The sequence below is a fragment of the Phyllostomus discolor genome, chromosome 5, assembly GCF_004126475.2.
Source record: "Phyllostomus discolor isolate MPI-MPIP mPhyDis1 chromosome 5, mPhyDis1.pri.v3, whole genome shotgun sequence".
Lineage (NCBI taxonomy): Eukaryota > Metazoa > Chordata > Mammalia > Chiroptera > Phyllostomidae > Phyllostomus > Phyllostomus discolor.
In genome coordinates, this window is record NC_040907.2 from 38,108,888 (window position 1) to 38,136,246 (window position 27,359).

The 27,359-nt window shown below is 44.9% G+C and overlaps 1 protein-coding gene across 5 annotated transcripts; it reads right to left on the reverse strand.

The window, feature by feature from the left end:
- Nucleotides 1-495: 495 nt before the first annotated feature.
- YIPF1 (Yip1 domain family member 1) lies at nucleotides 496-27,138 on the reverse strand. Of its 5 annotated transcripts, none has more exons than XM_028513813.2 (10): nucleotides 27,024-27,138; nucleotides 26,252-26,331; nucleotides 22,144-22,307; nucleotides 18,037-18,117; nucleotides 17,704-17,791; nucleotides 14,109-14,225; nucleotides 10,481-10,647; nucleotides 9,941-10,123; nucleotides 4,968-5,065; nucleotides 496-987 (listed from the first exon to the last, which is right to left on the reverse strand). In XM_028513813.2, the coding sequence occupies exons 2-9, from the start codon at nucleotides 26,280-26,282 to the stop codon at nucleotides 4,976-4,978; spliced, it is 921 nt and encodes a 306-aa protein (XP_028369614.1). In that variant the 5' UTR covers nucleotides 26,283-26,331; nucleotides 27,024-27,138; the 3' UTR covers nucleotides 496-987; nucleotides 4,968-4,975. The 5 variants fall into 5 exon arrangements, with proteins under 5 accessions (XP_028369614.1, XP_035882018.1, XP_035882017.1 ...); XM_036026125.1 differs by lacking the exon at nucleotides 27,024-27,138 and adding an exon at nucleotides 26,666-26,968; XM_036026126.1 differs by lacking the exons at nucleotides 496-987; nucleotides 27,024-27,138 and adding exons at nucleotides 995-1,013; nucleotides 26,666-26,969.
- Between the last annotated feature and the right edge of the window lie 221 nt (nucleotides 27,139-27,359).

The window sequence follows — 27,359 nt, forward strand, 5'->3', positions numbered from 1 at the left end:
CACCTGAATTTGTGCGCATCTTCTTTATCTGCCTGGTCAGCCTTTTAAGTACAAATGTGCCTTTGTAGCCTATGCAGAAATACATAGGGAACTCCTGAACTGCAGAGGATGACAGTAAGGAACTGGCAATCCCGACCTGGCAGAAACTCAGCCTCCCAGATGGTGTGCATTCTGAATACAAAGTATTAAAAAATATCTTTGAGGTGTCACTGGTTTCTCCCCTGAATGCACTCTAGCCAGGAAGGCATGCCACCTTGCAGAGGTACTGCAAGGGCCCTAAAAGAAATTTCTAAAATCATCATCAAAATAGGCTGTAAACGAGCATGTTCTTTAAACCAACTGTTTCACACTCACAGGCAGAAAAGTCAGATGTGCTGTGGAGCCCCCACACCACAGCAGCTAGCACGTCACACCAAATTCTCGGCAGCCTCCGGCATGCTAACGACAAAAATCAGGGAGGAACTTGAGATCAAAGGCATGAAGTGCAGACACAGCTGTTATGTGAGGTATTTATTTTGCAACCATTAGGTTCAGTCACCCAGTGCCAGGTCACCAAAGACAAGTTTTCAGGCACCTAATGAATCCCAACCAAAGTGCACACTGTTTGGCCACTTTAGGATGGCAAGCATCCAGAGAGAAGAGGAAATCTGTACACAATTCAGAGAAAAGACATCGGAAGTTGGGATGGATCCACTTCAATAATTAAGGGCGTACCAAGGGCAAAGTATATCACCTGACAGGAGAGGCAAATGCGCCTGAGCCTGCCTACCCCACTCCCTCACATTTCACTCCAAATCAGTGCACAGTCACAACGACCATGGACAGGCGAGACAGAAGAGCTGAAAGACACATGTGCTGAAAACATTTAATTTTTGTTTGGTAAACGGGCAATCAGGCTTCAGTTCGGCACCATACGGATTGGATTGTAGCGGGATTCCTGCCATTCTGTTGGTTTTCCTGCTGGCTTTGGTGTCGGAAAGAACCAGACTGAAAAAAAAAAAAAAAAAAGTGAACTGAAAAACAAAAAAGAGTAACTTTCAAGGTAAAGGCTCCCTCATAGAGAAAGGAACTAAACTGTGGAAAAGCATATCATTTATGTTTAAAGACAAAACTTCAACACCAAAGCAGTCTGCCGTCCCCAGGCAGCTTTTCTTATATAAACTGTACCACTGGATAGCCAAATAGTACATGGAGAGAAGTTTTATAACTGAAGCATTCAGTATTCAGTTAGTAAACAAAGAAGGAAAAGTAGATTTGAAATATCACCATTTTGGAGCTGCTAATACATTAGTGGACAAAGGCATTGCTTATTAATGGCCACTAATATCAAAAAAAGAAAGATAATCAGGTATTATGAGCTCATGGATAGAAGAATTTGACAGCATTTACCAAGTAGTTTTGCCCCCCCCCCCAAAAAAACACCTGAATCTAATGAAATCTTTAGACACAACCACCAATTTGCAGGAAAAAAGACAATAGGGCAACGTGTTAGATGACATTGTGGAGATATAATCAGCAAACTCCAGACAGTAAGAAACTATAAGACAGACAATTCTTCAACAAATAAATGGCAAAGGGCGAGAGGGAGACAGAATAGCATTCTACATTTAAGACATTTATGCCCTGGCCAGTGTGGCTCAGTGGAGTGAGTGCTGTCCCACAAAAGTGAGAAGTTGCTGGTTCGATTCCCAGTCAGGGCACATGCCTTTCAGCCCCAGTCGGGACAATTATGAAAGGCAACCAATCGATGTTTCTCTCTCACACTGATGTCTCTCTCCCTCTCTTCTTCCCTCCCTTCCTCTCTCTCTAAAAATGAACTTTTAAAAAAGGACATTTAAGAGATACATCAACCAACTTCAATATGAAATTCAAACACTTAGGTACTGGGTTAGCCAAAAAGTACATTTAGTTTTTTCTGTAAAATAAAAGACACATTTTTCATTTTCATGAATAATTGATTTGGATATTTTATCGATTTGGATATTTTGAGTATGTTGGCTATCTCCTGCTATTGGCTTCTAGTGGGTAGAGGCCAAGGGTGCTGCTAAACATCTTCCAATGCATAAGACAGCCCCACAGCAAAGAATTATTTGGCTCAAATGTCAATAGTACCAAGAAAATTCGCAAACCACTTCTGACATGTTCGATCAGTCACAGCACCCTCTCCATACACTACACAAATCTTTTTTTGCATTTCAGTTGAGTTTTTGCCTTTCTTGAAATAATAAAGCATAATACACTGAAAATGTTGCGTATTTTCTTCCATCTTCAATATTAAAATGGCTGCACAAAAAAACAACCAGTTTTGATTGTTTTTAAGTGTGCGCTGATATGACAGCTGTCACAATACAACCTCACACAATTGTTTCAAATGAAGTTGAAGACAACTAAGCACTATCAGAGCCACTGCACAGAAAAAATATAATGGACTTTTTGGCCAACTTAATATACTTGATATTAAAAAGTTATAATTTTTTTAGATGTGCCTATGATATTAGATGCAGAATTTAAATATTATGGATAAAATAGAAGGACGCCTTACATTTGCTTCAAATAATACCAGGGACAGAGGTGGGCGTACAGGTAGAATGAGACCAGCCAGGAGGTGCGACTCACTGACAGTGGGAGGAGGACATGGGGACTCAGTGTACCAGTCACTCCACCTTGATCTACATTTAGAATTTTCCACCAAGTTAAGTTTTTAAAAAAGAATGAAAAGTTATTATGTTGGCCTACTTGCCGCCCACCCCCCCCCCCCCCCCCCCCCCCCCGCCCCAGCCCGTTCTCCCAATTTACCTAAAAGAAAGAGAACAAAGAAGAACATTGAGAAAGAAATAGCCCGGGAATTGAGAATGGATTCCCTGGGCAGGGACACCTCAGATGCGGCGTGGAAAAGAATAAGGGGCTGGGAGAACGACGTAGTGTTGGCCGTGGTGTCAAGTCATGCAGTTTGAATGCTGTGTTAAAGGGGATTATAGCAATGAGTTAAAGCTGATTTTGGAATAAAAGAACTGATGTGTGTAAACCTAGTAAAAGGAGTGTAACTCTGACTCATAAAATGAGCACTCTTGACATGAGTGAGTGAAGGGATAATTGCGTATAAACCCTGTGTATGAGTCAGGAGGGTTTTAATTATAAAGGAGTCTCCTGATGCTCATCTCTTATTAAAGCCCTTCTCACACTGCGGGATAATTATCTGCTGGCCGCGCTCCTCTGGACAGCCCCACTTGTCACCGCCCGGGAAGGCAGCCCCAATCCAGACGCGGCCCTTCAGATACTCTATCCCGTAAGCCAAAGTAAGACTTGTAGGTACAGTTTCCAGGCTTTACCAGGGTTTTGGCTCAGAGAAGAAACTGTATTGGCCCTCAGGTGATAAGTTAATTTTTTAAAAGGAAGGAAAGAAAGAAGAAAGCCAGATATTCTTAGTAACATCAGTGGCTTATGTAGGGGTAGCTTCCCTGATTACAAGTAATTGAAGGTTTCAGGGAGAAATTGGGTTCCTTTTCTCCCAGAAATGCACTCTAGGCTAAGCCCCCAATGCACAGATTTACATGAGGAAGGTTATCTGCAAGATTAGAAGCCATTACTTTTTCAGCGAAAGCTGCAAGTCCAGAGATCACGGGAGAGGGCACGGCCAGCTCATAAATCTGCAGAGCCGGGAGCTCTGACAGCCCCTCTCCCTGGCGAAGAGATTGATGCTTCTGCCAGGGAGGCTCCACAGAAACTGTTTATCACAATCTCATTTGGAGACTTGACACCCAAATGGAGGTGCTGACACCCAAGTTTATAGATCTGAGCAAAGCCCAGAGGTATCAAATCTCTGTAAATCAGGATGGGGGGTCTACAAGGGCCCTGAGGGCCAGTGTCTTTTCAGATGCCAGCTTCTAACTCTTAAGGTTACAGCACCTGGGACACTTGGTCTGGAGCCTTCATAACTGTACTATAAGGAAGAAAATGAAGTCTCAGCTCAGGAGCAGGCTGAGACAGCCCCCCACCAGAGCCTCACCAAGTGGAGGTCAGGTGTCCTGGGCCAAGGCAGAGACCCAGGCAACTGTCACCACTGTGTTCTCTACCTCTATCTCTCTCCAGATTCTCTTGTTCTCAGTGATATGGCATCACTGTGCCCCAATGAACAGCCCACGTCTTCACCTTCCCCGAATCCTGGGAAGCTGACTACTCCTCAGAACAATGGGTAACTGCTTCTGCTCAACCTTCAAGACCCAGTTCAAACAAGAACCCCTCTGTGATGTACAACACGGGTGTAATAGGGTAGCAAGGCAAGCGGTGACTGTTGGAAGGGAAGGAATCTGGACAGCAAAGGTAAAGGCACGAGGAGTCTGGCAACAACAAGAAGTCTGGCATGGCCGCAGACTAGGAACGCTGAGGAGGTGGAACGGGCGGGCCAGGAGTAGGCCGTGGAGGGACTGACGTTTTCCCTGTGCTCTTACCCACTGAGCTAACCACTGGCAGTGGAGTCATTGGAGGCCCAGAGAACATACCAGGCGTGAGAATGTGTAAGCTTTGGAGAAGCCATGCGTAATTTAAGAGAGGTCACATTCAGAGCCTGAGGCCAGGTGGAAAAGTCACAGGGAAACTAAAAAAACAAACAAAAAAACAAATAAATAAAAAACCCCACCAGGACTGTAACCAAAGGGAACAAACCTGTATTATGCCACTGGGAAGGGGACAGGAAGTAGAGGAGAAGGGACACTGGGCTCGAAAGGCAGGAGCGCCTCTTCTAGAAGAACCTAAGTACTTGTGTTTCCCAAATTTATAGTCAAATCATGTGGATTTCACAACTGAAGACTTTGGCAAGAGGGACATGCATGTACACAAACACCACACTAGACTGTGCAAAAAGATGAAAGGGTCTGGCCCTCTCTGTTCCTGTGCTGACTGTACCCGCTGACGCGCCTGCCCCTTTTTTACTGCACCGCAGAGCACAGACACAAAATATAACCTCTTACTTTCCTCTTTAGCTGGACTTGGCTGCTACCACCGTTTGGTTTGGAACAACTGTAGATGTTGGGAGATGTTCCATCTCTGGTGCATCAAAAAAGTATGCCTGTAGAAAAAGAAGGCCCATAGAGAGTTAAAACACACTAAAAAACAAAGCTTCCAGACTCCATGCTACTAGCGCTTCTGGGTTTCCATGGCTCCTACGTTTCCCCGTAACACACTGGTCATTGCACTGAACTACAAGCGTCACTGCTTCTGTCTGTCTCACTCACTCGGCTGGGAGTGCCTTTTTAAATTCACTACCACTTATTGAGCATTTATTACATGTAACTTCATCCTCATAACAACCCCGTGAGTTGTTATTATTACCCTCATTTGACGGATGAAGAAACTGAAGTGCAGAGGGGCTGTCGTTCAGGCCGGTGCACGTGGCTAATGAGCGGTGAAGCCAGGACTCAAAGATGGGTCCTTCTAATTCCAAAGCCCTAGTCTTTGCTCCGAAGACTGTACCCTTCTGGTCTGTGTGTCCCTGGCTCCTCACCCGGGCCCGGCACACAGTGTAAAGATTAATACTTAATGAATTGAACTATGATAGGCTGCTGCTAGCCAGGTAGCTCTGTAAAGACCTGAAAGAGAAAGGTGCCAGGCCAGCCGTACCTCATAGTTCTTCAGCTTGGAAACGAGGGGTTTGGGAAGTGCTTCCGCTTACCATCTACAATTTAACTGTCAAAAACCAGAAGGAGGTGAAAGAGAGAAAACAGGAAGGAGGATCTTCCCACCTGTGTCATGGTCTGAGAATCCTAACTTTAGCCCAGGAAAATTCCAGTTTCACTAGCCTTGAACAATGGATGTTTGCACCACTGCAGCCCAAGACGTTAGGAAGGTAAAAAGATAAGCTGATAAGCTAAGAACCATTTCACCTGCTCTGCTCTCTATTGGCCAGAAGGGGGCACCAACACGACACACAGGAGCTTTTCCAAACAGATAGATTCTCAGTTAACAGTCCATTTCAAAAAGTTTCTAGCAACAGACTCCCTCTAGTTTATCACATTCCCAGAGTAATTCTATTAGCTTTAAAAGTCTTCCTCCCCAGAACCCCTTCCAGCAACTTTTTTGTGAGGCAGGGAAAGAACAATCCCCAGCTTAAGGTGGAGGTCAGGGGCCATGCTGCCAGTGTTGGGCCCCTGCAATTACCTGGCAGGAGCAGGGAGCCATGGAGCCGTGAGGATGCAGGAACGATGCTTTTCTCCCAGACTCTGGGAGGAAACCCTCATCAGACGGAACGAGACAAGAGGCCCCAGTTCTAAACTGCACGCTGCTAGTAAGTTGCACTGTAACTTGGACAAGTCACTCCACTCCTGTGGGCCTCGGTTTTGTTTTTTGGGGAACTGTTTAATCCAACAGTTCAATTTAACTTTACAGATTAAGTGAGGAATTCTCTCTCTTAAAAGAAAAAAGGAATATATTTTCCCACTGATTTTTTAAAATTTTTTTAATCCTCACCTGAGGACATTTTCTTCATTGCTTTTAGAGAAAGAGAGGAAGAGAGCAAAACATCGATGCAGGACAGAAGTATCGATTGCCTACTGTACTCATTTGCATCTGGACAGGAGGGTCACACACATGGGGTGGGGGTGGAGGGAGTCACACGTACCCGCACCCAGGCAGAGGATTGAACCTTTAACCTAGGTATGTGCCCTGACTGGGATTCAAATCCCACAACCTTTAGGTTATTATGTGAATCCAATCAGATGAGCCACACTGGCTAGGGCTTGCTGATTTTAAATACACGTTGAACAAATTCAAATAATACAAAACTGTGCAAGTGCCGTGTTATTAAAAAAAAACAATAATGTTTAGCCCTTTTAGTCTTTTTTTCTTGATTTAATCTTTACTGTATTTTTTTCCATTACCATTTAGTCCCTTTATATCCCACTCTTCCCTCTTTTTTGGTTTCTAAAAATATATGTGACACACAGGCCTTAGTTTTCTTAGCTGCAAAACAAAAGGACTGTGGAAAAAATGATCTCTAAGGGCAAGTCATGATTCACTAGTTCCTCAAATACTAGGGCACAGGACCCTCTGCTACCGGCACTAACCACCTCTAATGTAGGCTCATACATCTCCAATCATACCAGGCTCACCCTCTTCTGCTTCCTCAGTGGTCCCTGCAAGGTGTGTGCCAGCACAATCATAGAGACCATGTACAGGTGCAGCACCAAGGGGACCTCAGCAGGTGCAAGGCTGCCACATGCCTCACTGCACTAAGGCAAAAACACCAATCCGCGCTCCCAGGGGAGAGTGGGAAGGCCCAGCTGTCTGGTTCAGTCAGTGTCCCTTAGCTCAACTAACCCCCGCCAACTCCCCTCCCTGCCTTTCCGATAATGTCTTTGTTTGTACAGCTTATCCTATTTCTCATGTTGCACATACCGTTTCATCCTTATCAATGAAGGTATTACTACAGCTCCTTTTTCTAAGTGAAGAGGTGGGAGTCTAGCAAGGGGAAATAACCAGAGCCGGGAGTGATGGAGCTGGGACTAGAACCCATTCCTAACTTCTTCTTTGGCCCTCCTGTACTGCACATCACCTCCAAGAGAGAAAGGAGGAGGCGCTCTCCAGTGTGGAGCACAAAACCCCAGGCACCGGGTCCCGGCCACATACCTGATCACAGGACAGCTTCCTTCTCTGAGGAAGAAAAAACTGTGCTGCCAGAAAAGGTCCTGTACCACGATTACCTCCCTGCTCCACCATCCACTCGGCCCTGCTCCCCCAAGTACCTTACAGCTCAACAGAGCAAAGCCTTTTCTCCTGTCTGCTTCCCTCCTCCAACTTCTCAACCAGGTAATAATGGGTAAAAAGTTCAGGAGAGAGACGGGAAGATGCCAGTGAGGGGCACCGATGAATGGGCACTGTCTTTAGAGTTCTATGACCTCGGGGCACTCAGGAAGAGTACGATGACACAGGGCTCTTAACCACGTCTTTGTATCTGAAGACACTGTCACAGTATATGAAGGGCTTTCGCAGCCATTTCACTGAGTCTCAAAAAAGCCACTGAAAACGTGAATCTCCCTGACAGATGTTTCTGAGAGTTACATCACTTGCCAGGGCTCACAGTGCTAAGCAGCTCCCAGTCCAGGGCTCTTTCCACTTTATTATAGTGCTCTCTTTTAAAAAGTTCCTGCCCTGGCTGATGTGACTCAGCGGGCTGGCGCATCATCCCATAACTGAAAGAAGGCAGGACTGATTCCTGGTCAGGGCACACGCCCTAGATTTCGGGTCTGATCCCTGGTCTGGGCTCAGGTGTGTGTGAGCCCCACGCCCAGGCTGAAAGCATACAATCCCTGTCCCTGCGCCAACCTCCGGCCATGTGTGGGAAGCAACCAATGGATGTTTCTCTCACACATCGATGTTCTCTTTCTCCCCTCCTCTCTCTCTTAAGAGCAATGAAAAAATGTCCTTGAGTGAGGATAAAAATAAAAAATAAATAAAAAGAAGTTCCTGAGTAGCAAGATGGGCAAGTACATCCTAACTTCAGTGTCATTTACCCCAAAAGGGAATAAAAGCCCAGGAGGTAAAGATCCTGGCCACACATACCGGTGAAATGGGTTAACAATAGTAATAACAACAACCACAACCACACCTCCCAGCTCCATCATCCAATCTGCCTTCCTCCTCTCTATTCTTTATAGAACCAAAAAGGCAATGCCTTTTCTCCTCACCAACTTCTCCACCTGGTATGTAAGGGGGAAAAATTTTCAGAAGAGAGACGGGAAGATGCCATTGAAAGGCATCACAGTGAGAGTTAGTTACAATAAACAGGTTATTCTTCTTCAGCAAACGCAAGGGTCCCAGCAGCATTTCAAGGGATAAGCCAGAGATCCCAAGTGCCAGGAATGGACAGCGTCATTCTGCCACGAGTGGAGCAGTCCTCTGTCTCAAGGGTGAAAGCTTGGGCACATGTGGAGTGTGTGTAAACCAGGTCCGTGTTCCCAAACTTGACACCTTTTATGAGACTTGTTCAATGATAAAGTATTAGAATCTTATTAATGCGTTTAGGGAGACCACAGTTGTCTACACAAAAATTAAAGATCAAATAATGCCCAGGAAATACTTCCTCCCATAACTGCAAAACCTGACCAAGGGTACGGACATGGGCTAGGTGGACAACTTCCCAGGGGCACGTCCTTTTCTTCATCGGTGATCATTCACATTGTTCAACGCAGTTTTTTCAAAACCTGCACCGGCCCCATTAAGGCCCTGGACAGCCGGCCGTGGACAGCCATTTTCGTGCGCTACATGTGCAAAAGATACAAAGTCACATCCCCTTCGGACCAAAGGAAAGGGGTCTGATTCATGGGATGCGTTCTACATTCTGTGCTCGCTCTACATTATTTTATTTTATCCTCAGAACATCCCCGAGTCAGGGCCTATTGTAGCGATGTTACTGAGTCAGAGAAGTTCACCAGCCAGCGAGCGACGGGGCTGGTCTTCAACCCGGGTCTGTCTGACTCCAAAGCACACGTTCTCCCTAAAAGGACACCTAAACACGTGAACTCAGTAACTATTTTACATGCTGTTCACCTTAAAACTAATTCTGTCCGTTCCTCTATTTGGCTGCATTTTCAGGCTTCCTACCTATGAAGATTTAAATTTCAAAACTCTTTTCTAGTTATGTGCAGAAAACTAGCAAAAGCATCCAAAGGCAGAACCCCCCAATCCTATTTATAGACACTCCTCCACCCCACGTCCTCTGGCCAGACACCAAATCTTAACCAGATGTTAGAAAGTGGGTAAAGCTGGAGATGACAATCAAATCCTCATGACTGTACCACCTCTCACCTAGCAGAGCCTACCTAAAACAGTACTTACTTGGTGGAGCCAGTTTTTAAAGAATGATCAAGTCTACAGTATGAGGCTTTTCGGCATCTGCACTTAGAGCACACAGTAAGCACACAGTAAGGACATGGGAACGAGACCTTACCAAGCAGCCCACAGAAAGCAGCATGTGCAGCAACACAATTGTCACGATCGTGGCCAACGCGACGCGCCGGCTATCCTCCCGAACAGCTGGCCAAAACGTCATCGCCAAGACAGAGCCTGAGATGCCCAGGGCCATCATGACTAGGATCCAACGAATGGCTTTCTGGGGGATAATCCACAGTATCTGAAAGAAGAGAGGGAGGGGAGGGGTTTTGGGGGGGCATTCAGAGAGGCATGTGTTCATTCCACGGCCATACGTTTACAAAGGCCCGTGAGTCAGTCGCCACTGGGCCCCCTCGGCCTCTCTGGTTTCTCAGCACAGCCTGGAGAAACACCACCAGCACGCAGACTGGGGAAAGCTTTCAGAGCGGAGGGCTTTAGATCCACTGAAGGCACTTGGCTCCTCAGCCCCCATTCATGCTGCACTCGTACATTCACAGAGCATTTTTCAGGTGCACATCAGTATTAGGCTAGAAATAATGATGCTGGTGGAATACACAACCAAGAACAGGACATCACTCAGAGTAAGTGTGGTACGTACTGCCGTGGGGATATAAATGAAGAGCGAGTATCCATAGACGCACACGATCTCCAAAAACGAATAGGAGACGATGTTCATGACTTTGCTGTTTCTCCACAGGAGGAAACCCCAGAGTGCAAGCGGGACCAGCCAGGCGTAGGCGTAGATGACTGTGGCTGCCATGGACACTGAGGATGACAGGACACAGCGTTACCCCCACCGAGCCTGCAGTGCGTTGTCAGAGCACTGCCAGTACCTCCCGGCCGACTTCCCCCTACGTCCATCTACCGCACTCGACCACAGGGTCACTGCCGACTAGTCTTCACGGACCCTGAGGCTGACCCAGCACCCGACAGGTGGCAGGCGCTCTAGAAATGTGCTGAACTGATGAATCTTTAGCGTTTGTCTTGGTAGTGATGATGAGCAGTAGTCCCTCATATGGTTTTTAAAAATTTGTTTAACAACTAACAACTAATATTATTAAATTGGTTATTAAAAAACAAATTATGCAACTGATACACTTCAGAGGGCCACATTGCAAGTGTTTGAATATACTAAGCATTTCAGTCAAATAAAAGCCAACTATCCCCTTGGAAGAACACGTCCTCTTTCCTAGTATAACAAGAGTTGACACTGATTTCTTTAGCAAATTTATTAAAATGCCCTGGATACAGATTAACTTGCTCTGCATGCTATTTAGGGTTCCTTCTGTCTCCGAAATAGTGAGTTCCAGCTCACTGATGAATTGCTTGAAATATTCTCCAGTTTCGCTTCCCTCTTTAAATAATTCTGTCTCTGTGGTGGAAAAGCTATTTAGCAGCTCCTCAGAACGGCAATGTTCAGTACATTGCTGTACCGCCCTCCTGCTCTGGCAGCAGCACGCCCTAGAGGATTTGTGCTCCCTCTTCTGGAGTGGAGGGTCATAAAGCTCGGCCGAGCCCGTGGCACCAGCCCTTCCTACGTGAAAACCAGCAGGTAATTCACTTAACGCTCTTGGCGAGAACAAAGGCACCCCTCGCAATCACAGTCAGACTCTCGTTAAGACGTGTGATTGTCCAAAATTGTTAGCTCCCAGAGCAGTTTTTGCACATTGGAAACTCCCTGATTAAGGCAAACGTAAATATGCTGACATACTGTGGTTTTTTTTCTTAGATAACTAAAAGAAGGGGAAAAGAATCACTACTACGGTTACGGCTAGCCATTGGGTGTCAGGCATGCCACTGGGTGTCAGGCATCACACTGACTGCTTTATCTAGAGGCAACGCTGCGTAATAGTCAGGGGCACAGACTCTGGATGCAGGCTCCATGGGTTCTGATCCTAGCTGTGCCACTCACAGCTAAGTAGCCCTGGGTGCAAGTCACCTAACCATCCTACCTCACTTCCTTTATCTGTGAAATGGAAAAAATAATAGTATACTATACCTGAAAAGATTATTATAATTAAATGAGTAAAAACAGGTATACCTAAAATACTGATTGATGAATAATAAATAACCAATAATTAGCTTTTTATATTGTTAACAGATATGCAAACATATTATTTCATATATTCTATAGCTTCATTTTAGAGACAAGGATACAGGATCAGAGAAGCTAAGTGGTCAAGGTCAAATAATTAATAAGCGGTGGCAGCAGGATCTGAACTTGGATGTGTGACCTATAGTCTTTACATAAGATGGAAACCTGTTTATTGGCAGAGGCAATGACTATCTTATTTGTACACACTTCCCCTGGCTCCCGATACTGGGGTGCTCAGCCAAAGAGGGTAAGAAGTAAGGACAAACAAGGACCCTCCTAGGCATCCAAACCCTCAGGCAGGTGATCACTCCTTCTTTTCTGTCAGTGTATCTATACATACTTCTGGTACAGAAATTAACACATACTATTCACAACAATGTGCATTTCCCTGTCTTCCTTTGATTAACCATTGAAGTTACTTGAAGGCAGGGTCTATACCTCATGGAAAGTATTTATTAAGTTAACCTCTAACCAAGGTCATCTGACAAATGGAGTTGGGTCCGATCCAGGTCCGATTCCCTGATGGGAAGGAAACTGGGCATGGAGGATGCAGGGGAAGAAAGACAGAAGGCTACAGAGGGGCACACCCACATACACACAGGTAAATATATATCTCTGCATACATGCATGTATCCATTCACATATATGTACATATGTGTAATATTACTTTACATATATCAACTCTTTATTCATCTAATAGTCCTATAATATAGGTACTATTATTTCCATTTCACTTACAAGGAACCTGAGGCCAACAGAGATGAAATAACCTGCCCAGCAAGGTAGAAGTCACTGAGTGGAGGGGCTGGAACTTGAAGACAGTGACCTGGTCCGCGAGACCACACTTTATGCGGCCTGTGTACAGCCTCGCAACAGGCCATCAAGCAGTGGGGGGAGGGGGAGGCGGCAGAGAAAATTGAGGGAGTGGCACAGGTCCATCTCCTACAAAGCTCAACTTTCTCATTCTGGAGTGGCTCTCATCTGCAAGTCCCTGTAAGCTGTTTTTGTTTCTAATTATACAATACTACCACAAGAAAGGAAGTTTTAGAACGGGAATGGCACCCACAAGCCCACGACTAGGACACACACTCATCTCTGTGTTTCCCCCTCCAGGCCCTGGCCACCCACAGACCTCCCTTTAATAAGCTGCTGACTACACAGGCATCAGTATGGATGATTGGCCTCTACCTTGCTCTACACGCAGGGGTGCCCAAGCTTGTGGCATCTCTGGGCCACACTGGAAGAAGAAGAGCTGTCTTGGGCCACACATTAAATATACAAACACTAATGAAAACTGGTGAGAAAAAAAAAGGTTTTAAGTAAATTTATGATTTTATGTTGGGCAGCATTCATAGCCATCCTGGGCCACATGTGGCCCTCGGGCCATGGGTTGGACACCCCTGCTGGAGCTTCATAATTAGTGGCTCCAGACCTCGCTAGTTGAGTCATTGTGACTTAAATAAAAATGCCCCTAATGTTCCCAACATTTAGATTACACAAATAATGCTACAATGGAAACTTTTATGCACAATGCTCTTTGCTTATTTTACACATTTTTCTTTGAATAAATTCCAATCGCTATTGGGCATTCCTTTACAGTTTTCCAGAAGATTATACAGATTCGTAATATTGTGACTTACTTAATACCACTGAATTGTACACTTAAAAATGGTTAACATGGCCCTAACTGGAGTGGCTCAGTGGGCTGGGCATTGTCCCCCAAACCAAAAGGTCTCTAATTCGATTCCCGGTCAGGGCACAGGCCTGGGTTGCGGGTCCCTGGGTAGCGGGTCCCTGGGTAGGGGCATGAGAGAAGCAACTGATCCGTGTTTCTATCCACACATCAACATTTCTCTCCTCCTTCTCCCTCCCTTCCCCTCTCTCTAAAAAATAAATAAAATCTTTTTTTAAAAGTACATAAAAGTGGTAAATTTTATGCATATTTTACATTTTTTAAGTTATGCGGGTTTGTATGGATGGGTGGTAAATTCTGAGACACCACGAATGTCTGAGCCCCAAAGCACAGAAAGCAGGGGTGCGGCGGAGAGACAGGGAACCGAGAGCCCGGTGGGGAAAGGAGCTCATGGGTACAGACTGTCGGCATTCCAAACAAGCCCAGCTATTCACCAACCTTTTCGGAATTCGGGTACATAATGGTATGTGTTCTTTCCCAGATGGATTAAGAAGTTGGAGAGATTCCCACTGATGGCTATGGCAAAGACCAGCGTGGCACATATCCAAAAGGGACCTGTGAGGGAAACCAGAAAATTCAGAAACAAGAAAGTGAAGCACCAGCCTTTAGATTTTTAAAGAATATTTTCTTATCTCCCTTGCCCTATTCATGTAAGCAAGGAAAAAGGACTTTTGGATGCATTCAATACTCTTGGAGCAGGAACTTTCTCTTTTAAAAGGCCAAATGCAAAACTCAGTAATTAACTGCCTTAAAGATGGGGGATTGGAACGCAAAAGCCAAACACCTCCTGTAATGAGGTGAACAAAGACACTCATTTGTTTACAGCTTCTTTTATTGGAGGATCACCAAAATAACTCACAGACATCGTGTTAAACTTTTGCCATCAGGATTCAGGAAGCAAGTCACTTCCCTTATCTAAGTGCCAATGTCAGTACCAGGAAACAAAGAAACCAGACAGGTCCTTCTGCAAAGACTGGGGCAAGCAGAACGCTTTAGGGGAGAGTTAGTGTGATCTACCAATTCACTACGTGTGTTTAAGGCTTTCCTTTTTTCCTTGTTTCTTTTTAATAAAAAAGTTACACAGGCACAGAGTTTAGTGTCTTAAAGGTACAAAAGGGAATACAGAGGAGAGTAAACTTCCTTCCCTCTTGGAGGGTCGCTAGCTATGCATTTCCCCTTCCCAGACCTTACTATCATAACCAGGTTCTGGTAAATCCTGCCAGAGATTTCTACACACAGAAAAGCAAATGCGTATTTGCATGTGTGTGCACGTCTTATGCAAATGGTTACATACATATTTACTTTCACCTTAATATATCCTGGAGATTCTACCACAGCTAAGATAAAAATCAGCCGTATTCTTTTCCAGTGACTACAATACACTCCACCGAACGGACGAGTCTGCCGTGCTTGCAAAGCCCTTTCATCGTTTCGCTTGATTTCATGAACACTGCCCTTGTTTCTCCTCATCTAGAAAAAATTCTAGTAGAACAAATATGATTTTAAATCTGGAGATTTTAATAAATTTTATGAATGCCAATCTCACTAACATTGTGCAGTACTTTTTGGGATAATTGCAGGCTCCTTGGCACATCTTAAAATTAAGAGAATTACTGTGCTGGGTGAGAGGACGAGTGGAAATGGGTCAGCGCTCTTCAAAGCCAGGCCAGGTCCTGAAGGCCGGACAAGGAGCACAGATGCTCGACTGGGCGCTCCCCGAGTCGCCCTCAGCTTCCCACACACTGTGTGTGTACTCACTATCCTTTAAGCTATCCTCTGCTATAGCCAAGGACTAAATCTTGCTCACCGTTATCATTTTGAGAGCCTAGCACCTTAAAGATGCAACAAATAAACAAAAAAAGACTAAAAAAACCCCTACGACCAACAATAATAAAAAAATTCCCGCCCTGGCTGGTGTGGCTCAGTGGACTGAGTGCCGGCCTGTGAACTGAAAGGCTACCAGGTCAATTCCTGGTCGGGGCACATACCTGAGTTGCAGGGCTGGGTCCCCAGTTGGGGGCATGCAGAAGGCGGCTGATTAATGTATGTCTCTCACACTGATGCTTCTCTCCCTCTCTGTCTCCCTCCCTTCCCCTCTGCCTAAAAATAAATACATAAAATCTAAAAAAAAAAAAAAATCTCCAAAGCTTCATAGGACAAATGAACAAAACTGACCACATGTTACTGTTGATGGGGGGAGACCACCCCAGCATATCACCACAAGTGGCCACAACATTACAAGTGGCTGTAGTACCACAGTACCCACAACAGAGCTGTCAGACTTATTCACAAGTACCCATGGCCAGCCAGGCCTGGCCCACGCCGCCGCCCCAGAGCACTCAGGCACAGATGGAAGCTTGGACTCCAGAGACACACAGCCACTGTGCATCCCAGGCCCGCACGTTGCTTCGTTCTGCCTCTCTCTTCCCCTCTCCTGCCAAATTCCTACTCTTACTATGGGGTGGGGTGGAAAGGAGCCTTAATTTAGTTTAAGGTATGTAGTTTTTATACAATGAAATATTTCTAACATCCAGAAAAGCACAAAGAATGATAAAACAAACCTTGATTGTGTTATTTTGATAAGGCTACCCTGTAGTGTGGGAAATAAAACAGTTTAAGGTATCACCTTTAAACTGTTTTACAGGCTCTGCGCTTGGCACTTGTAGAGTGCTCGGCACGTTAGTTCGCTCTTCCTCCCCCTTGGGGGTGGAGACTATGGCTTTGTCTTTGAGCCCTCAGTCTCAAGCACAACGCAAGGTGCTCACACACTGAGCCGAGCCTGCGCCAGGCACTGATGGTATGGATCACTGAGACCCTGAGTGGACCTCTCAGCAGGCGCTCAGGCTAGAAGAATGAATGAGAGGGCTGAAAAGAAGCCACTGGGCACCCCTGGATGCAGGCATGGTCAAGGCGATGGTTTCCACACCGTGCTCACTGGTGCTCCAGGAATTCCACAGATCACTGGGTGGAACTCCTGGTCCCTGAGGCTGAATGGAAGGGGCCCCTCGGCCTCCAGAGCGGTTACACTTACCCTGGTTTCAGATACTGGACATCGGTGCCATATAATGACAACTTTCTGTAGCTTAAAACCTCTGGGCTAATAGAATACATCCTGGCTTTCCATAGTGCTGAACTGGGCTCTAGTTCTACTCTTTTTTGTTTGACAACTCTCAGCCTTAGTTTCCTCATACAGAAAACAGGGATGGCAGTACTTAATATACAGTCAGTCTCATTTTAAGGATCAAATAATGTATGTATTAATTGGTACCCAGAAATTTCTCATGAATTCCTTTTCCGCTTATAATCAATACATATAATCGCTCTAATACTCACTGTTTAGGATTGAGTATATATATATTACTAAGCCTCATTGAGCATCAGCTTCCTCTTTTGAAAAACGGGATGACAACACCTATCCCAAAGGTTGTTACAAGAATTACATGTGACCACACACACAAAGTCTCTTAGAGCACCCGCACATGAGCGTTCAGAGCCACCGCCTCCCCTCAAACACAGAAAACCATTCCCGGTGGAGCCCTTTCCCTCAGGGTACTGGGGGGCCTCTGACCTTTCTCAGACAGCAGGGACATCGAGGATGACAGTCATTCCCTGGCCCACCCTCCTACAGACTTCTAGTGCTGCTTCCTGAGTCCCAAGGGGAGGAGCCGGTCTGTCTGAAGGCAGAGCTGGGACTCAATAAAGAAATGTCCTACACACTCCCCGACCCAAACCAATTCCTCTAAAACTGAAGTCAACAATCTCCTCTTAGAAAAAGTAACTTAATTTGTCCAAGTTTGTAATGACATTTGAAGACTTTCACAGGACATACTATTACTTTTAGTAATAGCATTAATGGAACAGATAAGTGCATTTTCTCCAAAATTCTTTGCAAGGGTTGCTAATGAACTCAGAAAAGTCAAATAAAATGCTGCGTGCCCTGCCAACAGTACGTTCTCCAGCCTTGCAGGTAATCTGCACACTCACCCAAGTTCATGGGGCACATGGTAGAGAATCAAAAAGGCACCACACATACCATACAGATCCGGATTGCTGCGGATATATAACCTCACGAAGTTTTTTCCTGGTATTGGCAAAAGAGACCCTTTTATTCTGTCAAAGACCTGGAAAACAACATAGCAGTAAGTCTACTGAAGGTCTTATTTAAGATTAATAAATTCAACTACTGCAAAATTGAAACTCAGTTATTAGAGCTTTTATGATGGTAGTATTTTCAAATACTAGTAACCTTTTACTTTTGTAAAACCCTATGCAGTGTACAGAAGCTTTCACATTATTTCATTGCATAGCCATAGAAGAAACACGTCTCCATTACACGTAAAAGCAAAGGTAAAACTGCTTTACAAACCTGGTGTGTGTCTACATCGAAAAATGTTTGATAGTATTCAAAGGTCCAGAAAGGGGAGCTTTTCTTCTGTCCAGCAAGTAACTGTCAGAGGTAAAATAAAACATAATGATTTCCTTATTCCCGGTACACAGAGAGGAAGGGAGCTGATCTAATGTAAAATCAAGTATGAAAGACCAAGCTCTTCTGCATCCATCAATCAACTTTGCAAAAGCTGCGCCCAACTCCCAGCCTGACAGAAAACGAGCATGGGTTTGGAAGTCTCCCCAAAAGGCTTCAAATCCTGGCCCCTCCACCAGGGGCAGCTTCATCAAATCACTAGACTCCTCTCAGTCTTCATTCTCTCATCTACAAAGTAGTGCTAACAAGATCTCCTTTTTTTTCTTTTTAACAGTTTTTTTTTTAAGATTTTATTTATTTATTTTTAGAGAGGGAAGGGAGGGAGAAAGAGAGAGAGAGAAACATCAATGTGTGGTTGCTGGGGGTCATGGCCTGCAACCCAGGCATGTACCCTGACTGGGAATCAAACCTGCGACACTTTGGTTTGCAGCCCGCACTCAATCCACTGAGCTACGCCAGCCAGGGCACAAGATCTCCTTCATAGATAGACTTTATCTATAGATTTATGGCTCATGTAGGTCATATTAATCCTCACAGGACTATAGGGAGGGTTAATTATACATAATACATGAGTTATGTACAATAACACATATATGCATCTACTATACACACATACATACAGAAGGCAGACAGTGTATCTTTTCTTCCCTCACCCCTTCAAGATCCCGACTATTGTCACCACTGGAGTTCTCAAAAATTTGATATACTGCTTCACTCTAAAGTATTACAAACGTAAAATATACTCTGACAAAAGAAACAAAATTCCAGTTTACAAGTGGCGCCCATGAGGGCCACACCTGCCACAACAGCACAGGTATTCGACAGTGAAAAGCAGGCCGCAGCTGGAATTGTGACTGCCACCTTCAGTTACCTGGAGAGGATTCATGCAGCAAAAGGAAACATACTCTGAGGAACTCTGAAGGACAAGGGAAGGTGCTCTCGGCAACTATTTTTGCTCATTATACTCCAGCCAGTGTGGCTCAGTTGGCTGGGCATCGTCCCACAAACCAAAAGGTCACCAGTGAGCTTCCCGGTTGGGTCACATGCCTGGGTTGTGGGTTTGGTCCCAGATCAGGGCACATACAGAAGGTAACCGATTGATGTTTCTCACATGGATGTTTCTTTCCCTCTCTTTCTCCCTCCCTCCTCCTCTCACTAAAATCAAAACAAATAGAATTTAGCAAAAAAAAATTTCGTTCTTTATAAAGGAAAACGTGTTCACAATTAAGTTGTCCAGTGGAGGCAGTGGCTGCTTTACACAGTAACGAATGGCCCATTTTAGACGTGTCCGTGTGCTCTTTCTGACCTGTCACAAACAGCATCAGTCTCTTGGAAGGGAAACTGAACTGGAGGAAACTGAAGGTTCTCTCCAACACTGATATCACAAGACAGGGAACACCACAGACCCATGTCCCATAGCTAGGCCAAGAAATTGTCAAAATATTGGTAAACTCTTCCCAATACACAGACACCATTAAAATAATAAATAGAATGTTTTAAGATTTTTCCCCCCCTATACATTTCTTCTTAGACTTTTGAAGCCTGCTTTTGCTCAGTGTGATAACTAATTATATGCATCAGTTTGTCTGGGCCATGGAGCCCTGATATTTGGTCAAACATTTTGGATGTTTCTGTGAGGCTGTTTTTGGATGATATTCACATTTAAGTCAGTAGACTTCTTGAGTAAAGAAGATTGCCCTCCAAAATGTGGGTGGACCTCAGCCAGTCAGGCGCAGGCCTACACAGAACAAAAGGCTGAATTCCCTCCTGAGCCAGAGGGAATGCCCCAGCAGACTGCCTTCAGGCTTGAGTTGCAACACCAGCACTTCCTGGTTCTGTAGGAGAATGCCTTTGAACTCAAACTCCAACTTTTTCTGCGTCTGTAGCCTACCAGCCTCCTCCATCAGATTCTGGACTTGCCACCAGATTTCCACAATCATGTAAACCAATTCTTTAAAATAAATCTCACTTCCTATGTATTTACATCCGACTGGTCCCACATCCCTGGAGAGCCCTAACAGACTTAACTATACTAACAATCACTCCTGTCTCCTGAGTAGTAAGCACGTAACATACACGAACACTACTAGCACAGAGGGGAGGAGCACAGGCTCTTGGACTCACACCCCTCGGTTTACAGTTCTCTGCTTCCTGCCAGGTGCATGTACTGGAGCAAGCTACTAAAACTCTGTGTCGCAGGTTCCCATCTGTAAAATGAGGATAAGAATAGTTCCTGGAACCAGGGTTGTTTTGAGGATTAAATAAGATGATCCAAGTTAAGAATTTAAAATGTGTCTGGTAGATTTTAAACAATGAATAAATATTAACTACTGTGATGCCAATAATGACAATAGTCAACATGCACATCTTTGTATATTTCAGATGAGGAAATCCAGGCTGAAGGAAGTTCAAGCACCTTACCCAACACCACATGGCTATTACTGCTGACCTGGACCAGGATTCAGAGTAGGCTCCTAAGTCAGAGCTCTTGTCACAGAATCTAGTATATAATGGTATTTGATTTAGCATAAGCTTTGGTGATTATTTTGGTATTTCGTGGAGTTCCACCAAGAGCCCCTGGCACCCAAGCACTCTACTATTTTAATAAGCCTGGACGGAACCCACTGCTATAAACTGGGTGCTTCTCCAGTGCACTGCAATCATGATTCCATCTACAAAATATCACTAGAAATATGATTTTTCTGGAACATGGAAAGTGCACATGGAATTAAATCTTTGTGGTCAAAAAGGCCACCTGACAGTCATTACCCATCCAGCTGCAGAAACCCAGAAGTTTCCCTAGATCCTCCCTCTCTTGCTCTCACCCCTTTGCCACCAAGTCCTGCCGAGCCTGCCCCCAAACAGGTGTGTCCAACCCCAGTCCAGGCTTCGGCCCTTCTCGCCGGGACCACTTCAACAGTCTCCTACCTGGTCTCCTGGCCTCCAGGCCATCTCCCCTCAGTTTGCATTCTGTATGGCTGCCACATCTTAAATGGCTTTAAATGTATCTGGCCATATTGCTCAAAATCTTTTAATAGCTCTCAACAGTTTTCAGAATATTCCTATTCACTGGGTTGGGTCCTTGCCTATCCATGCAGCCTGATCTCCTGCCTTCACCAGACTTTGTTCCCAATGTATGTGAAGACAGGAGATGTGCTGTCTGTACCATGTGCTTTCTTTTTTATTTTATTTTTTTAAGATTTCATTTTTACCCTGGCTGGCGTAGCTCAGTGGATTGAGTGCGGGCTGGGAACCAAAGTGTCCCAGGTTCGATTCCCAGCCAGGGTACATTCCTGGGTTGCAGGCCATAACCCCCAGCAACTGCACACTGATGTCTCTCTCTCTCTCTCTCTCTCTCTCTGTGTCTCTCTCTCTTTCTCTCTCTCTCTCTGTCTCTCTCTCTCCCCCCCTTCCCTCTCTAAAAAATAAATAAATAAAATCTTTAAAAAAAAAAAAAAGATTTCATTTTTAGAGAGGGGAAAGGAGGGAGAGAGGGAAACATCAATGTGTGGTTGCCTCCTGTGTGCCCCCTACTGGGGACCTGGCCCGCAACCCAGGCATGTGCCGACTGGGAATCAAACCGGCGACCCTTTGGTTCGCAGGCCGGCACTCAATTCTCTGAGCCATACCAGCCAGGGCTGTACCATGTTCTTTTATGCCTGTGACTTCGCCAAAGCTGTTGCTTAGAACACCCTTCCCTGCCTTCTCCTCCTGGCTACCAACTACTCTTTCATCAAGACCCAGTCTAAGGGTCACCACCTCCAGGAAGCCTCCTGTAACATGCTTCTCTCTGCTCCCACAGCCCTGCTGCTCCCCCATCCAGTGTGTTTCCCATGGATGACAGTGGTCTGTTTGCCCATCTGTTTGTCCCTCTGAGGCGGAGACCACCTGTGATGCCACTTCATGTTGGCACTGCCTGGCACTCTAACTGACATACAGGCAACAGTGAATAAATACATGACAAGTTCAATTTCAAAGAAAAGTGCAAACCTCAGTTTTGTCAGACTCATCGTTTCCCAGTAATTCATCATCCTCTTCTCTCCCAGAGCTTCTTGGGGGTCCTGGCTGATGTCTGGGAGTTTCACCAGGACCCTCGATGTTTATTGTGGTGGCATCTGGGTTGGCCGCTAGAGAAGTGGCTACATCACCAAATTCTGAAATCAATTAGAACATAAGGGTATCAAAGACCTTACCTACACTGGAAATGCTATACCTTTCATTTAAAGGCAAACTGTTATAACCTCAACTTTGCTACAACCCCTATCTAATACAAATGACAAAAGTCTCTGAAAAAAATCTCACCTAGAAATCAAGCTGACACAGAAAAATGATTATGAAGATACCAGAAGTTGAAGTCAGACCCAGATTTCAGTCCTGGCTCAGCTACTAACCAATTATATGAACTTAACCTGTATAAGCCTCAGTGTTCTTATCTGTACAATGGGGAAAATAGTATCTACTCTAAAGAATTTTGGGAAAGTTAGGAATATTACCTAAATAAAGTCCTTAGCAGAGTGCCTGACCCACAGCAAGTACCCGATCTAAACCTTTCTTCTTTGATTCTATTACAAAAAATTTAATGAAGTTATTTTTTCCAGTAAGGTCTATGTAATAATGATTATAAAAAATATGGGGACAAAAATGAAAGTAGAAACTGCAGAATAAAAATCACTCTTAACCCTATCATATAAAGACAACCACCATTAACTTTTGTTATATTTCCTTCTCTTTATATAGTAAGACTCATGCCAGTGAAGATCACTGATTCATGCAACAAATACTTACTGCATGCCTACAGTGTGCCAAGTACTCATTTAGGATGTGATAATACTATATAAACAATTTTGTATCCTGTTCTGTCTACTGGGGATTATATAAAAATGACTTTATATCAGTGTTTACAATGATCATTTATGTGGCTAATATTCTGTCAGCCAGGGATAGGGAGAGTAGGAGAGAGACACTGTAAGTTAACACAATTATTCCACTGTTATTGGATGTTTGGGGTGTTTTCAACTCTCCATTGGTACAAATAACACTGTGAGGAGTATCTGTGCAGAAAAAGCTTTCTGGATTATTGCCTTAGGACAAGCACCTCTCAGTGCAATCACTAGGTCGATCAAAGGATGCAAACCATTTTTAAGGCTCTTGAGCACATCATTAAACTGCTTTCCAGAAGAACCTCACCTATTCACATCCACAAGCAATGATTGAGACTTTCTGTCTCTGGGTAGCCTAATGAACTTTATCTAGCTGTTCTTGAACACAATTCAGGGCATCTCTAGAACTAGGCAGGACTAAGACAGGGTACCAGCAGGGCACCATCACCACACTACAAGCACAGCACAAATCTTATGACTACCAGCAGGATGGGGCTCTTGGATAGCCAGGCCCTCTCTTACTGCCTCTCAGCTATGCAAACAGCTTCATGGAGAAAACTAAAGTAACTGAAATTAATAGGGTGGCTGGTAAGTTACAATTACTTAAGCTTCAGTCTCCAATGTTTTTGCTGTTGAAGCAGCAAGAGACTCTGGAGCATCAGGTCCTTTGTTTAAATTAAGGCTGTAATGCTCCATGACCCTGGGAAAATTACTCCATATCTCTGAGTCTCCATTTCTTCAACTATGAAATGTAGATAGGACCTATCTTAAAGAGAGATTTTGAGGATGATATGAGATACTAAATATCCTGGCAATCATTTACTGACAGGACATGGCACTGACATTTAAAGAGACACTCACAACTTTGCCTGAGGGAATCAGACCAAGAAAAATACAGAACTGAAGTCTCATATTTAAATGCAGTTTACCAGGGGGAAGGAGCTGCCAGAAAGAAGAACAGAGTGTCAGGTTAGAGGTGCAAAGGCCAAGGAGGTTCAAGGGAGGATGAAAACTCATCTAGCTGATGGGATTTGGAAAGGTCTCTGGGAAAAGCTGCCCCCTGAGAAGGATGGTTGGAGTGGTGGGGATGGGAAAGTAAATGGGATAAGCAAGACCCAGAAGGTGAAAAATGTAGCCAGTGTTTGAGGAATAGCAGACAGCACAGTTCGATTGAAGAGCAGACCTCTCACATGGTCACTACTCACACGTTATGTTCTCCATTGGGTAGTCTTGCCCATTTCTGCTCCTCGAGGGCAAGACTGGTATGTTTTTTATTTCTGCCACCAACGTCCCCTGCTTCTACGCCCTGGCATATCCCATGCTACGTTTTGCCTCTGCTCCTTTCCTGACACAATGCCTTCCACCTGAAGGGTCCTGAACTCCACTTGTTCAGCAGACACTACCGCTTTCCTTAGGGAACCCTCCCATGACCCCTCTATAGCATCCTGTGTTCTTTTCTGAAAAGCAAAGTCCTTTATGTAGTTTTATAAAGTCCTGGGAGACTTGGCTCCTCTCCCCTCTCAAACCTCACCTTGTGACAGTCTCCCGCAACACCTGTGCTCTGGTACCTTGGAAAAAAGTCAAGCAAATTTCCTCCAAGCAAAAATAAAGAATGTATATGCCATTCTTTACCCTTGTATGGTCTCACACTGTACTGAGATAAGATGGCCAAGGATGACCTCTCTAATGAAGTGAGATCAGAACAGGGCAAGTGTATAAGCTATGTGACTATCTGGTGTCAGAATGTCCCAAACAGAAAAATGGCACAAAAGCCCTAAGCTGTGAATGTACTTGGCGTCCAGGAGGGTCAGTGATGGGGCCTGTGTGGGAACGGCAGAGAAAGGGCAAGAGTAACAGGACATGAAATCAGAGGCCACAGAGGGCTGGATCATGTCAAGTCTCCTAAGCACAGGATGGGCTCCAACTTTCATTCCTAGTGAGACAGGAGCCACCGAGAGGTTTTACAGCAATGACTTAGAATGTTTTACAACAATCTGACTTAGTTTTACAAAAACTCTCTGGCTTTAGAAGACCGACTGCAGCAGAGCAAGGGAGGAAGCAGGAAGACCAGAAGAAAGGTAGGGCTATAATCCAGATAAGGGGTGACTGTGACCTTGAGCATGGTCAGAAAGTAGCAGAGGTGGTGAGAAGAGGTCAGATGCTGGACATACTTTGAAGACAGAGCTGATGATATTTGCTGATAAAATGGATTTCTAATCATATCTCCTCCTCAGATAGTAGTGAGGTAGCATGGTTATGAAGGTAGGCTACCTGAGTTCAAACCCTGCTTTAGCACTTATTAACTATATGACCTTAAGGCAAATTACTTAGTTTTTCTGAGCCTAAACTTCCTGTAATGAAGTGAGATCTGAACAGAGCAGGGGTACAAGCCATGTGACTACCTGGAGTAAGAATGTCCCAAATAGAAAAATGGTAAATAGGGAAAATAAAAGAGCTATTTCATAAAGTTGACATAAGGATTAAATGAGTTAATATTTGCAAAGCCCTTAAAACAAAGCCTGCCACAGAGTAAGAACTACACATGCATTCACAAGACAAAAAAGCGTCCATCAGTCCCCAGCACAGACCAGGCTCTGGGTTAGGAGTTACGAACTTTCCCTCCAGCACTCTCATACTTTGTAGACTATTTAATATTGAAGTAAGGTATTTAAATGACCACTTAACAAGTAAATGTCTCCCTCACTAGACTGAAAGCTCCATAAGGGAAGAAACTGGCCATTTGCTCACTCTTCTATACCTGACAACCAGACAACAGCCCGGTTCACGGCCACACTCACAAGACACTTACTGAGTCAATGAAGAAATGACCTGGTCATGTTTCATCATAATCATCTTTTTATTGTTATCTACTCCAGTAGCATAAAATATTTCTCCTTTATCTTTTTATCCTCTGTATCTAGCACAGTTCTAAGCACAAAGTAGGTGCTCAATGAATGTTTGTTGAATTAAAGCAGGAACTCTATGCACATTTTATGTAATCACTGTACTAAATTTGTTACCATGTGAAGGGCTATTTAGCAAAAAAAGGAACAGCTGGTGTAGACAAATAGAAAAACCTGGGCGGGGCTAACATTCTTTTACCAGGATGTTTGAAATAATCTTCTTTAATGTGTGTGCCAGCATTGCAATGAAAATCTATTGCTGTAACCACAGAAATACTGATCATAAAGACAAAGGTGGGCACCCAACCGATGTACCTTCAAACTGCAAGTCATCTACAGCTGCCATTCAGCCAGTGGGTCTTCTTCCAATTATTAGGAAGCAAATTTGCAGAAGTCTAAAAGGAAAAAATGAAGAAACTCAACAGGTTACAAAAATAAAATATCTGCAAACAAATCTTATTTCAGCATTTGAAATGTTATTTGCCTTTTTTTTTAGTGGGGTTAACATCAGATATTATTTAAACTGTTATAAAAGAAGTTAAGGGGGTGTCCAAAGGGGTTCCATCCACTTCACTCACTGTGTGTTTATGGACCAGGTACAGCCTGGAGGTGGGAGGATGAGGAAGGTGGGAGTATGGGGTTGAGAAAGGTGGTTCTGAGGACAGTGAAGGGCAAAGGCAGTTCAGCCTCGCCAGTGGCTAAAGTCACAGGCTCTGGGGTCAGACAGACCTGGGTTTCATTCTCGATTCTGCTGCTTCTTGCTGTGTGACTGTGGGCTCCTCGGGGCCTCAGTTTCCTCATCTGTAAAATGCGTTCATAATGGTACCTACTCATACGGTACTGGGGTGGGGGGTGAACACTAAAAAAGACAGTAAGGCGCTTATGCATAGCCAAGCAATTAGCAGGTGCTGTAGTGAGGGCGACCCTGCAGCCTGGCATAACCTGAGCCAAGGTAGGTCTGGGAAAGAGCTGCCTAGGAAGCAGAGGCATCATTTTAGGTGCAGGAGCTGGGCTGCAGCGGCCCGAGGGAGCAAGGGATCCCGGGCCCCCTTTATCCCGGGTCGACCCGCACATCTGGCCTCCTCACCTCGAGGGGACGGGGCGCGGGAGGGGGTAGGGGCGCGGTATCCAGCCCCGAGAGAAGGCAGGGGCCTCAGACGCTCCACGCAGGTTCCGGTCCCTCAGAGTTGCCGGAAGCCGGAGAGGCGGGGGACGGAACAATTCCTCCTCTGGGTAGAGCTCAGCCTGCTTAAAGAGACAGCAACACCCGAAGACTTCAGCCAGCCGCGGCCTCCGGAACTGGCTCCCTTCCCCGCCTCTTCTGAGTGCGAGGCTCCGGTTCTTAAAGAGACCAAGGGAAGGTCCGTCTCCCTCGCCTCTCTCCGGCGGGGCTTAGGGAGTTCTCAAGATTGTGGAGTTGACT